Below are 14,355 nucleotides of genomic sequence, written 5' to 3' on the forward strand. Positions count from 1 at the left end.
TAAAGACATGGTTAGAAATAAAATGCCCACCGACACTAACATTTTTCACTTAAAAAGCATTGTTTTACTGACATTTGGGCACTCAAATAATTAATACATAGCAAAACAACATAAAAGGAGATGTAGAAATTAAATGGCCGACACATTTTCTTAGAATCCCTGCACCTCAAAGTTTGGCATTACACCACGGAACTCACCTCCTCACTCCCCAAAGACTGTGCACCACTTATAATCATCAGGAGTGTAATGAATTACTCTCCACTTGCCTTGATGAGTGCAGCTCCAACAACACTCAAGAAGCTTGACACCATCCAGAACAATGTAGCGTGCTTTATTACTATCCCTTCCACAAGCATTCAATCCCAGCACCACTGATGCACCATGTCAGCTGTGTGTGCCATCTGCAAGGTGCACTGCAGGACTTCGCCAAACCTACAACCACTGTCATCTTGCAGGGGAAGGGCAGCAGACATATGGGAACACCACCGCTTGGAGGTTCACCACCAAGTCACTTGCCACCCTGACTTGGAACATTACGTTCCTTCACTGCCGCAGGGTCAAAATCCTGAAGCTCCCTCTCTAACAATGCTATGGGTGTGCCTACACTATAGGGACCACAGCGGTTCAAGAAGACAGCTCACCATCAACTTCTCAAGGGCAATTAGAGATGGGCGATAATGCTGGCCTAGTCAGCAATGGCTACATCCCGTAAATGAATAAAATAAATCTAGACAATTTAGCTATTTCTTGATGTCACGTGGAATTAATTGAATTGGCTGAAGATTGATATTTTGGGTGCTAAGAACCACAAGAGAAGCCAAAATAGATCAAACCTAACCAAATGTTCACACCATTTGTTCTCAGCCCAATTCTGATTTTTAGATGTGTTTTTTCTATTTTTAATTCAAAACAGGGGATTTCACTTGATACTTTATGTGCTAAAGGGCCACTGATGTGACCCAGGTGGGATGTTGAGCTGCAGCATCCATTTGGTCCACATTTAGTGCATGTCACCCTCTTGGTAAAAGAATTGGGTTCTCAGAACAGTCAGCCAGGAGTTTCTTAAAGGGTTGGTGCAGACTCAGTGGGCCAAATGGCCTCCTTCTGCACTGCAGGGACTCAATGGGTTCTATAGTTTCTTACCCTTTAATCTACCTGATAGTGCTTATTAAAGTAGCTGTATGGCACAGTGGTGGCTAGAGCGTGAACTAATGCCCGCTTGAATAGGGGGGAAACAACTCATTGCTAAGAACTTTGAGTTCTATTAAAAAGCGATGTTCAGTTTTCATTGTTTAGTTACTATTGAAGGTTTGAAGAGGATTTTTGAAACATCCAAAGATTTTTTTGTGTCAGTTTGTCAAAACTTTACGAACAGCTGCTCAATGTTAGTTTTGAAAATGCTCTGAAAACTTCACCTAAACTGACTGCAGTGTTGCTCTACCTTTTTGGACACCCTATAGGGGGCACCAGGAGAAAGGGAGTAGACATCTTTGCTGGGTTCCCTTTGGCCTGGGTGGGGGTTGGGGAAGAGGAATAAGACAAAGACATGGAGGCTACACAGAACAGCACTCGTCGCTGCAGGAGAAAAGGAGCGGGGGAATGAAGTGAACTGCTTCCTGCCAGTGGGTGCAAGACAACCTTCCTTCTCTAAGTCTCCTCTATTATGACCTCCAACACCATGTCTGAGAACCTGTGCTGCCTCTTCCCTTGCTCCCTGATCTTGTTGCTGTGTATCAATCAACATCCTCTTAATTGCTGCATGAAAATTGCTTCTAATCAGCACTTCAGAACAAAACTGCCTGTTTTAGTATGTCAAGGCAAATACAAATGATGCTAATTAGTAATTATGTGAAAAATTGTAGGTTAAACCCAGACTTTCAAACAAACATGTCTTCATAGGATAGATTTGAATAGCTTTGGGTTGTTTTCTTTGGAGCAGAGATGCATCTTGACTGAGATGTACAAGATTATGAGGGGGCTGAACAGGATGGAGAGGGAGCAGCTGTTCCCCTTAGTTGAAGGGTTAGTCATGAGGGGACACAAGTTCAAGATAAAGGGCAGGAGGTCAGTGGGAAATGTGTGGAAAAATGTTTTTATCCAGAAGATAGTGGTGGTCCAGAATGCGCTGCCAGTGAGTGTGGTGGAGGTACCTTAATGAGCACTTGGCATGTCATAACATTTAAGGCTATAGGCCAAGTGTTGGTAAATGGGATTAGGTAGGTAGGTTAGGTGTTTCTCAAATGCTGATGCCGATTTGATGGGTCAAAGGACCTCTTCTGCACTGTGAGATTTTGTGATTTTGTGACCTAGATACAATGCTGGAAAAAGTTCAATGGCCTCACATGAATGGCCAAGATCAGTAAGTGCATCTTTAAATGTAATTTCCTACCAACAATGCCATCACCATCACAAGCAACACAATCACTTTCTTCACATACCCATCAGCAATCTTTAGCAATTATGGCTATGCCAAATATTCATATATTGCATCTCACCCTTTTCACTTATTGTTAAAAGCGTCATACCTCCAACTATACAATTGTAGCAGGCACATCAGCCAAAAACATTGCAACAGATTTACAAATCTCTTCTTTCTCTCTTGCAAAACAAATTGACTCACAACAGGAGGTGTCAGTACTGTACAGATAGGAGGAATCAGTGTTTCATCTCTCACGTTTAAGAACAGAAGTCTTTCATCAATACTTCTTTATTGAACTGATCAGAAACGACAGTGAACAACGAGCTTGCTTCATGGCAAAGTCATGTGACTTGGGCAAGTCAGATGTGACAACAGACTGATTACAACCCAAAACATTCCCCCTTTCAATCTCGAGTATGAGATGCAAACATCCTCTTTTCTTAGTGAACAAAAGGCACATTTGCATGCATGATCCTGTATAATCTTGTACATCCACCGTTCTCATGTTTGTTTGTTCTACTAGGCAGTCACTGCACGTGTTGCAAGCATAGCCTTTAAATCACGCTAATCGTTTATTAGTATGCTTGCATATTGACATTGATTGTTCATCTGGGTGATATTCCTTGTCTGGAGCCTGTTGTGATGTGTGTATGCCCTTGTTGTGTATTCATGTTTGTTCTCAGTTGGAACAAATTCACTTTAAGAGTCCAATCACATGCCATATTGATGCATCAGCCGTTTGCGCAGGCAAGCGGTCAGCCTATCCTAACAGCCTATAAACAGCTTTTCAATGAAGCTCTTGTTTGTTTGCATTTTTGTAGTCTGCAGGCCTATTCTTTAAAAATACCACAAAGAAAGCGAGGAGGTCAGAACTATGCTGGCAGACTCCTGAGAAATAAAAAAACAGAAAAATTATTGATCTGTGCTGCAAACATCCAAAAAAGGATTAAAAAGATAAAAACATCGCTACACCAAAGCAATTAAGGGGTGCCAAATATTGGCATTCGGCCTCTGATCTTTGGGCAAGCATTCTCCAAGGCGGTCTTCACGACACACGACAGCGCAGAGTCGCTGAGCAGAGACTAATAGCTAAATTCCGCACACATGAGGACGGCCTCAACCGGGATCTTGGGTTCATGTCACACTATCTGTAACCCCCATGACTTGCCTGGGCTTGCAAAATCTCACTAACTGTCCTGTCTGGACACAATACACATCTCTTTAACCTGTGCTTAATGCTCTCTCCACTCACATTGTCTGTACCCTTAAGACTTGATTACCTGTAAAGACTTGCATTCCAATCATTATTTTGTAAATTGAGTTTATGTCTTTATGTGCCCTATTTGTGAATAGAACTCCCACTTACCTGATGAAGGAGCAGCAAGAGATCCAAAACCTACTGGCTTTTGCTACCAAATAAACCTGTTGGACTTTAACCTGAGACTTCTTATTCTATCAGAGAATCCAGGGGCTGCCTCTCTGGCCTGCTGTGCTGTTACTCTGGTTTCTTCCTGCTCTTAAAGTGTTAGCCAGTCAGTGGTCTGAACTGCTGCAATCAGAATGCACCTCTCCTTCAAGAAATGTAGTCTAGCTTTAACTGATGTAAGGTTCGCATGCTCTGCTGAATGGACACTCAGCACTGGATTTAGCCTTCATGTCACTATCATGGAAATAAGCAGGAGGCACAAATATTTTCAACAGATGTGCGTTAATCACATTGCAATTCTCATGCTTGTTAACATGCTTCAGATGTTTTGTCCTTTTTTTTGCACTAAGTTGCTCCTAGTATGATTTTTTAGTGTGTTAACTTTTGTGTAAGTCAATTATATTTTATTTGGTCTGCAATTTTTACTTCAGAATTCAACAACAACAAAGAACAACAAAGCACAGGAAACAGGGCCTTCGGCCCAATGAGCCCACACTGCCATTTTAACATTCCAACTAAGAATTTGATGTTAAGTGGATGAATTATGAAAAATCTGTTGTATGAACGATAAGGTCAACATTAGATAAAAAGTACATCCTGCATCAGAAGTAGCCACCCTGTGGGTCAATGCTGTTTGACAACATTTCTAAGGTTGCTGTTTGAAATCAACTATTGTTAAAGATAAAAAGCAAACAATATGCTCTTTCTGAAACATCTTTCTTGTTGGTTAACCCAACCATCCTGAACTGCACTCCTTTATGTATACAATAAATCTATGAATTAACTCACATTTAGAATCATAACAACAGTTTACATTTATATAACACCCATAATGTAGAAACATTTCCCGAAGCTCTTCACAAATATTGAAGTTAAAATGAGGAAGAAAATGAGGTGTTCTCCATTTTTTAATGTGGTTTATCTTTCACACGTTATTGCTTCATCCTCTTTTCAAACTGTTTCCTGTTTGCACTTGCTTAATTTAGAAATTTACTTTCTTAACTACATGTGATCATAGCCATTGCAATGCATTGTCTTTGTAGAGCAGAATTAGGAAGAAACCGGAGCACCTGGACGAAATCCACACAGACATGAAGTGAATGCGCAAACTCCATATAGACAGTCAGCTGAGGCTGAAATCCAACCCAAGCCCTTGGTGCTGTGAGGCAGTAATGCTCACCACTGTACCACCGTGATACCCGAAGATAAATGAAAATGAAAATTAAGTTCCCTATTACAGCCAGACATGCCACCTAGTTTGAAGATAATCCTGCATGTACCTCATTCATCCTGTCCTACCCCACTTTTCAATTTAAATTGAGTATCAATCAGAGAAAAACAATTGATTGGCTTTGGAAGTTGAATGATGTATGAATGGTAGATGATCACATGAAGAGTAAAAAACTAATGTGTGCAATGTTGTTAAAATAACATGTAAATTTTCATTAAGAAAATAATACTGCAGATGCTGAAAATCTGAAATCAAAACAGAAAATGCTGTATATAACTCAGCAGGTCTGGCAGCATTTGTGCAGAGAGAAACAGAGTTAATGTTTTGGATCTAAATGTTTCTTCTACAGATGCTGCCAGACCTGCTGAGTTTATCCAACATTTTCTGTTTTTATAGGGTACATTTTCATTTAACTATTTAAGGCTGGATTTTTTCATAAACTCCAAACAAAGAATTCAGTTGACAGTTCTAACAGTGAATCATTTAAAATTTTCTTTGGGTTTTACCCTGGTGTTTGACATGACAATGCCAAAAAAATTACTGATGTGTCCCCTCCCCCACACTCTATTGGCCCAGTTGAGAAAATAACCTGGATTGGATTCCAGCAAGAAGTTTGCAGAGAAATATGTGAACCAAATAGAATGGTGTGAACATTATAAAACTTTTTTGATGATAGGATGAAGACAGGCACTTAGTGGAGGTTTTAAGAGAGGTCATTAACCTGAGCATCAACTTTTGTTTTCCTCTCTCTTCACAGTCAGGTTTCTGGGGCTGAATTTTCCAGTGCTGTCATGGTGGGGGAGAGGCTAGAAAATGTGGTGAGTCGTTCAACTGTCCATTGACTTCTGCAGAATTGGAAAATCCCACTGGTGGGAGGGGCTGGAAAATTCTACCCATTGACTGTTGACAGCATTTTCTGTCATAACTTGAAAATTTCCAGAAAAATGAGGGGAAGATGTGAGAATTGACAAGGTTGGCGAAATGCCATCCAGCTGCTGCCAGAGAAAGTGGATGAACAGATTCTGCAGTGGAAGTCCCAATAACTAACACTCTGCTTTCCTCAAAATCTCGAGGATTTCACTGAAAATAACAATGCTACACAACACCAAAAACCTTTGCACAATTTACCAAATGCTCCTCTACTGTGGAAAGGAGGAAAAAAAAACTGAAGTGAAATGTGCAAGCCTGTTTCTTGATCTTTGTACTGGTGCCCTTTGAACATAGCACTTAGCAACTGCCACATCGCTGGGAAATTCAGAGTCAATTTTCAGTGAAGATTGAGTGAAGTTAAAATAACCCCAACCTGACTTTATCTAAAGGTTCACACAGACTGGAGTCTGTAATCTGGCTGACTTTGCAGTGCAGGACTGAGGGAGCACTGCGTTGTCAGAGGTTCCATCTTTTGTCAGCCTTCTCAGTGGAGTCTGAGAGTGCTATTCAAATTATCTTATGGGAGTTCTCCCTGGTGGCCCGACCAATATTTATCCCTCAACCAACATCACCAGAAAAAAATTACCCGGTTGCTGTTTGTGGGATCTTGCTGTGTAAAAAAATTAACAGTCATGTTTCCTACATTACAACAGTGACTCTGCTTCAAGAAGTAACCATTGGCTGTAAAGCACTTAGGGATGTAAGCCTACTTGAGACACTAATGATAAAATAAACTCAGTGGATTCTGTTAATAAGGGTGGCACAGTGGCACAATTGTTAGCAATGCTGCCTCACAGGCCCAGAGACCCAAGTTCAATTCTGGCCTCGGGTCACTGTCTGTGTGGAGTTTGCACATTCTCCCCATGTCTGGATGCTCCGATTTCCTCCCGCAGTCCAAAGATGTGCGGGTTAGGTTGATTGGTTATGCTAAATTGATCCTAGTATCGGGGGATTAGCAGAGTAAACATGTGGGGTTACAGGATTAGGGGCTGGGTGGGAGTTTATGCAGACTTGACGGATCAGATGGCCTCCTTCTGCATTGTAGTGATTCTCTTCGTAAGTTAAATGTTCCATCCCAGGCAATATCCTATTGAATCTCTTCTACATCCTTCCAGCTTGGCCTCACCAAAATCCTATAAAACTCCAACATGAACTTCCTGTTTTTGTAATCTATGCCTCGATTGATAAAGGCAAGTGTCCAATATGTCTTTTTCCCCATCCCACTAACATGATCTGCCGTTTCCAAAGATCTATGGACAAACATGCCCAGATCCTTTTGTTTTTCAGAATTTCCTAGTGTCATGACTGAATATTTCCTTGTCAAATTACTCCTTCGAGTGTATCAGCTCACAATTTTCATGGTTAAATTCCACCTGCCACTTATCCGCCCATTTGACTGTTTCATCTCTATCTACCCAAGACACTCAACCTCACTGTTAACCACCCAGCCAATCTTAGTGTCATCTGCAAACTTACTAATACTATCCCCCACTTTGTCATTTATATAAATGAAACAGAGGACTTTGTCATTTATATAAATGAAACAGATGACAGAAAAGGGTGTCAGGCTGCACTAAAAAAAATCATAAAATGTTCTTCAATCATATTAATGATAAAAAAAATTAGTGAAAGATAGAGTGGGGCCCATAAGGGACAAGCAGGGAAAACTGTTCACTGAAGCAGAGGGTATATCAGAAACACTAAATGAGTACTTTGCTTCTGTCTTTACAAATTAGAAGCTGGAGACCATTGCCCAGTTGAAAGTGTAAGTGTTGAGCAACAGAGTAGTATAGTGATAGATAAAGAGATAGTAAAAGGCTGGCAGCACTACAGGTAGAGAAGTCACCAGGCCTGGATGGGATGCATCCTAGATTGCTAAGAGAACTAACGGAGTGGACAAAATCTGAATCATCATGGTGTACACCCATTAACAACTGTATTGCCTGACCTCATTTCAACTCTACTTTTCTCAGTGGGCACAGCGAAGAAGCCCTTCAGTCCATCGGTCTATGACAGCTCCAAGTTCCGGTCCTATGCCATTTAGTGCTGTTCACACTACAACTTTCACAAGGCTACAGGCTTCCCTGCAAGCAGTCTTAAATACTGCTATATAAAAGTTGTCTGTCCCCAAATGATTGTGAGTAGTTCGTAATTTTCTCGCACTTCTGTTTTGCAAAAGTCTTCATTGTTGTGGAATGTCTCTAAAAGCAAGAACAAAAAAAGCACAATTAAGTCAATATTATCAATACTTATTTTAAAATTCAGCTCCATTCCAAAATTATAATACAAAGAACAAAACAGCACGGGAAACAGGCCCTTCGGCCCAACGAGCCCGCACCGCCATCTTAACAATGTGTTTTTCCTCCTCCACCCTGACTGAGGGTTAACTGTTTCTCTTCACTTTTAGCAGGTTTGAATCTGGTTTTAAATTTGTATCTGATCCCCTAACCACCAGGGAATGCCAGCAAGGACAGCAGTTCTGCAAGTTTCTATATACCTTCACTATTAACGCTGTCCCAGTCAATTAGCTCAATTGGCTAGAGTGTGTTGCAGAATAATGCAATGGGTTTAATCTCCATACTAGCTGTGGTAGTTCATGGAAGCCTGCTTTGTCCCATGCTTGATGTGTGTGGTGTACCTGAAGCAATATAACAAATGATCTCTTTCTAATGGTCAGAGATGTCAATGGACCTTTGTGCACTACAGCTAGTTACCATTACCCAGAGACCTGAGTTTTCTTTATTCATTTATGAGATGTGGGCATCACAGACTAGGCCAGCATTTATTGCCCAACTATAATTGCCCTTGAGAAGGTGATGGTGGTGAGCTGCCTTGAACTGCTGCAATCCCGGTAGTGTAGGTACACACACAGTGAGGGAAATGGCAACATACTTCCAAGTCAGGACAGTGAGTGGCTTGGACAGAACCTCCAGATGGAGGTGTTCTGGTATCTGCTGCCTTTGTCCTTCTAGACGATAGTGGTCATGAGTTTGAAAGCTGCTGCCTAAGGAACCTTGGTGAGTTCCTGCAGTGCATCTTCTAGATTGTGTACACTGCTACAACTCATCAGTGGTAGAGGAAGAGAATGTTTGAGGATGGGATGCCAATCAAGTGGTCTGCTTTGTCCAAATAGCGAGATAGTGTCGAACTTCCTGAATGTTGTTGAAACTGCACTCATCCATCAAGTGGAGTGCATTCCATCACACTCCTGACTAATGCCTGGTGGTGGACAGGCTTTGATTGGGGAATCACGAGGTGAGTTGCTCACCACAGGATTCCTAGCCTCTGAACTGCTCCCATAGCCACAGTATTTATATGGTTAGGCCAGTTCAGTTTCTGGTCAATGGTAAACATCCCCCAAATCCCCCAGGACATTGATACCGAAGGATTCAGCGATGCTACTGGATATCAAGGGGTGATGGTTAGATTCTCTTGTTGGAGATGGTCATTGCCTGACACTTGTATGGTATCAATGTTACTTGCCAATTGTCAGCCTAAGCCTAGATATTGTCCAGGTCTTGCTGCATTTGGAAATTGACTATTTCAGTATCTGAGGAGTTGCAAATGGTGCTGAACATATCAGCGAACATCCCCACTTCTGACCTGATCATTGAAGAAGCAGCTGAAGATGGTTGGGCCTAGGACACTACCCTGAGAAACTTCTGCAGAGATGTCCTGGAGCAAACAACAACCATCTTCCTTTGTGCTAAGTATAACCCCAACCAATAGAGAGTTTTCCCAGATCCCCATTGACTCAAGTCTTGCCAGGGCTCCTTGATGTTACACTTGTCGAAATGCTGCCTTGATATCAGGGACTCTCATCTCATCTCTGGCATTCAGATCTTTTGTCCATGTTTGAACCAACGCTATGATGACATCAGGAGCTGAGTGACCCTGGTGGAACCCCCAACTGAGCATCCATGAACAGGTTATTGCTGAGTAAGTACCACTCGATAGCACTGTTGATGACCCCTTCCATCACTTTACTGATGATCGAGAGTGAACTCACTATGGGATGGTAATTGGCTGGGTTGGATTTGTCCTGCTTTTTGTGTAAAGGACATTCCTGGGCAGTTATCGACATTATCATAGAATCTCTACAGCATAAAAGGAGGCCATACAGCCCATCAAATCTGCACCAACTCTCCGACAGAGCATCTTACCCACACTGACCCCCCTGCCCTATTCCTCAAACCCCACGTATTTACCCTGTTAATCCCCCTAACCTACACATCTTGGGACACTAAGGGGCAATTTAGCATGGCCAATCCACCCAACTTGCATATCTTTGGAATGTGGGTGGATGCCAGTTTGTAGCTGGGTAACGACAGCGGCCTCACCTTTCATTAAAAACAAATAAAAAGTAACTTACCCTGTACACAAGGTACATCAACAAAATGAGAGCCACACACAACGTCGTTACGAAAGATGCCAGCAGAATTGAGGTTTTTCTTTCAGAATTGAAATCAACTGTATAAAAAAAAAGACATTTCTATAACTAAGACACGTAGCATATTTATGTTTATATCTTCACGTACAGATATTTTTTCAATAGTTTAGCGAATATAGGCCTCAAGATTCCTACTAACTTGGAAACCATGTCTCTAAGTGGGCTTGAACCCATAATGTTCTGACTCAAAGATGTGACATTACCAAGAGTGGACATCAGGTGAGGCAGAATTGACTATGACTTATTTGCCACCCCAGCCATTGGTCGAACTATGCGGCCACATTTACTGTTAAATGTCCCAAAGCTTTGTAAGTGGGGTGCCGTGGGATCATTATATGGTTACCGCACAGAAAAATACCGTTCGCCCAATGGTGTCTCGATCAGTTCTCTGCACAAGTAATCTAGCTAGTCTTATTCCCCAATACCCCCCCGACCTTTCCCCATAACCAAACGGGATTTACTAAGACCAGAAAATCCTGGCCAAAGTCAATGGATTTTTGAATGGTCTGTGTCTCGCCCGCTACAACGTCCATGGCAGGCAGGATGGGAAAATTCCCCTGATTAAATCTGCCTCATCACACTCTGCATCACATTCCCCCAACCAGACAACGATCTGGCCTCACTCCCCTCCTCCCCCATGAATCGGAACCGTGCCGTAATGGACCTGCTGAATAACAGTCTGAATCAGGTGCTCCAGCTGCTGAAGAGCGTGTTCTGACCTGTCTGATTCCATGTACTGGTATCATATTTGGTCCCTAACTAGCTTCATGATTAGATTTATACCATTTATTTACCCTCTATTGTCGTTGCACCAGTTTTGAGCGCAAATTGAATCGCTGCCATTGCCGGGTTTCGATAAAGTGGCAATCTGCACAAGATGTGGGCGCAGATCGCGTTAATGGCCTCACACCCGACTTTACCACGTTTACGCGCCCGTAAAATCAGGCCTTTGTGTTATGTTATCTTTCCTTTCCTTACACTTCCCATGACCTTGTATTACTTCACACTGCTCTTCATTAAATTTCAACTGCCACATGTCTGCCAATTCCACCAGCCTATCTTCTCTTGAAGTCCACCTCTAACTTCCTAACCATTCCCAATATTTCTGAGTTTTGTGGTATCTGGCACATTTGAAATTCTGCCCTGTCCATCCAAGATGTTGTCATTAATATGTATCAACATAAGGAGTGGCCCTCATATCAATGCCTGAGTGATACCACTGTATATCCTCCTCCAGTCCAAACAGCCACCGTTCATCAATATTCTCTGTTTCCTGTCACTCAACCAAATTCTTTTCTATGCTGTCACTATCCATTTTATTCTATCAACTTCCACATTGATGGCAAGCCTATTGTGTGGCACTTTATCAGATGTCTTTTGGAAGTGCTTTATCAACCACAATACCCTCATTAATCCTCTGTTACTTCATTAAAAGAGCCAATTGAGTTCAATAAACACAGTCTTCCCCTAACAACTCCATACTGGCTTTCCTTAATTAATCCATATTGTCCAAGTGACTGGTAATGTTGACTTGAACTATCATTTCTAAAAGCTTTTCTGTCACAAATGTTGAACTTACTGGCTTACTATAGTCACTGGATTTATCTTTACATCTAGCTTTGATTTGCAATAGTCTAGACCTCCCTCAGTTTTCTAAGATACATCCCATCCAGTCCTGGTGACATCAATTTTAAGAACAGTCTATCTTTCTAATATCTCCTCTTTAACAATTTTTAGCCCAGCATCTTAACTATCTCTTCTTTCACTATGACTTCACATCCATTCATATCAAGAAAGATGCTGTCAAAGTACTCATCTCATCCATGCTGTCTGCATCCATGTGCTGGTATCATATTTGGTCCCAAACTAGCCTCATGATTAGATTTATACCATTTATGTGCGGACTGAAGAATTTTTGATCCACTTTTGTATTGGCTGCCAGTCCCTTGCAATCTCTTTCAGTTTCTTTTTTTCCTGAATTCCTTTTTTCTTCTGTGCCTCTCTGAAACTTGTGTAGCCATCCTAGTTCTCATTTGAATTATCAACCAGACATATATCCTATACACTTCATTTTCTTCTTAGTTTTGTCATCCAGGGAGCTCAGCCTGTGATTGCTCTACTGTTGGAACATGCCTCGAGTCTATCCAAACTATTTCATCTTTAATGATAGAGATCTGCCTGCCAATCATCCATTCCAATTTACCTTGGCCAGATTTGTTTTCATCCCACTAACATTGGCCCTCCTATACAATTATGTAATTTTTACTCTGGGTTGTTCTTTGTCCTTTTCCATAGCTAAACCAAACATAATGAGCTGTATGGTCACTGTTCCTAAATGGCCTCCATGCTTGACACTTCATCTCCCTCATTCCCAGAACAAGAGGATGAAGGGCATGAAGCGAATTCAAAGACAATAGAAGATGAAGCTAAGAACAAAATTAGAGAAGGAAACAAAGATACCAGAAAAAAAGGGAATGCAAAATTATTTATCTGAACCTAAATTAAACAGCTGAGTGCTCATCCTTACAGTTGAATACCAACTGTAACCATGGCAACACTCTCATCACAGCTAGTCTCAAGCTTACTGGAATGTATAGCAATACAAAAAGATGGGGGAAAATCCTCACTGGATCTGGGATAACTCAAATATCTTGACAGGGGTCATAGAAATCTGTACTCGAGTAGAACAGAATGAAACAAAGCTCCCACCAAGGCCACATCCCAACGATCAGACACTGCGGTATTTACAGCAGCCACAGCCAACTGATGTTACCAGTGACCATTTCTCCCAAGGCACAACAACTTGTATCTTTAAGTATTTCTCTTAGCAAAGTGCTTCCAAGATAGGCTGGCTAGGGCAAGAGGGGGGTGGTTGGAAAATAAAATCAGGCCAACCCTAGGGTGTGAAACTTTTAATTGTTCATGTAGAGGGAGAATTAGGTATACTCGTATAAGCAGCTATGTACAATAAGTTAGGAAGGTAAATGGCATGTTGGCCTTTATTGCTTTGGATTTAAAGTTTAAGCATAAAGAAGTCTTGCTCTAATTGTATAGGGTTTGGGCAGAACTACATCTAGAATGCTGTGCATGTTTTGGTCCCTAGATTTAAAGGTCCCTTGCTTTGAAGGCAGTACGGTGAAGGTTCACTAGAAAGAGAGGGTTGTCCTACGATGAGAGGCTGAGTAAAGTGTGTCTTTACAAGAATGAGAGTGAAATCACTGAAATATACAAGATTCTGAAAGGCTTGGCAGGGTAGACTATTAGCTGGGGAATCCGGAACACAGGGCTCAGTAGTAGGGCTGATCATTTTGGACCAAGACAAGGAAAATTGTTTTTATTTGAAGGGTTGTGGATTTTTGGTTGTTCCTTGGATTTGCCCACCTGGATGCTCCTGTATCGAGGATGTTTAAGATTAAGAACAGTGGATTTTAATCTCTAAGAATCAGGGGATGGGGTGGAGAAAGGAAAGCAAAACTGAAGTAGAAGGTCATCAATGATCAGACTGAATGGTGTAGCAAGAGGCGATCTCCCCATGGTCCAATTCTTATGTTCTAAATGCTGAAAGCCGAATGTGAAATCTGCAGTATCAGACTTTTTCACACAAAGTCAATTGCAGTTTACAAGAGCAAGTTGAGTAATTTTTTTTAAAAAAGGTGAGGAACATGAAGCAAAAGTGGAAAATAGAGTTCAAGTGTAGATCAAGCCATGATCAAATTAAATGGTAGTATAGGTTTGAGGGGCTGAATGGGCTATTCATGTTCAATAAGATCACCTCTCAAATACCACCTTTCAAGGAAGAAAAGTGGTTTCTCCAGTCTAAGCAATAGAAAGCAGAGATTGCTAGCAGTGGGCGGAATTTTCTCATCCTGCCCACCCCAGGAATCGTAGCAGGCAGGACA

The 14,355-nt window shown here is 41.6% G+C and overlaps 1 protein-coding gene across 1 annotated transcript in view; it reads right to left on the minus strand.

The window, feature by feature from the left end:
• Positions 1–2,341: 2,341 nt before the first annotated feature.
• The window catches only part of LOC145353687 (uncharacterized), a 29,145-nt gene continuing 17,131 nt past the window's right edge, over positions 2,342–14,355 (minus strand). The window contains exons 5-6 of the mRNA XM_080204460.1: positions 10,379–10,476; positions 2,342–8,207 (exon numbers count right to left, since the gene is read on the minus strand). Of these exons, the coding sequence (XP_080060586.1) occupies positions 8,103–8,207; positions 10,379–10,476 (203 nt within the window). The 3' untranslated portion in view covers positions 2,342–8,102. The remainder of the gene's footprint in view (positions 8,208–10,378; positions 10,477–14,355) is intronic.

Source organism: Carcharhinus amblyrhynchos, chromosome 2 (genome assembly GCF_965287045.1).
Source record: "Carcharhinus amblyrhynchos chromosome 2, sCarAmb.v2.hapA, whole genome shotgun sequence".
In the NCBI taxonomy this organism is placed as follows: Eukaryota; Metazoa; Chordata; class Chondrichthyes; order Carcharhiniformes; family Carcharhinidae; genus Carcharhinus; species Carcharhinus amblyrhynchos.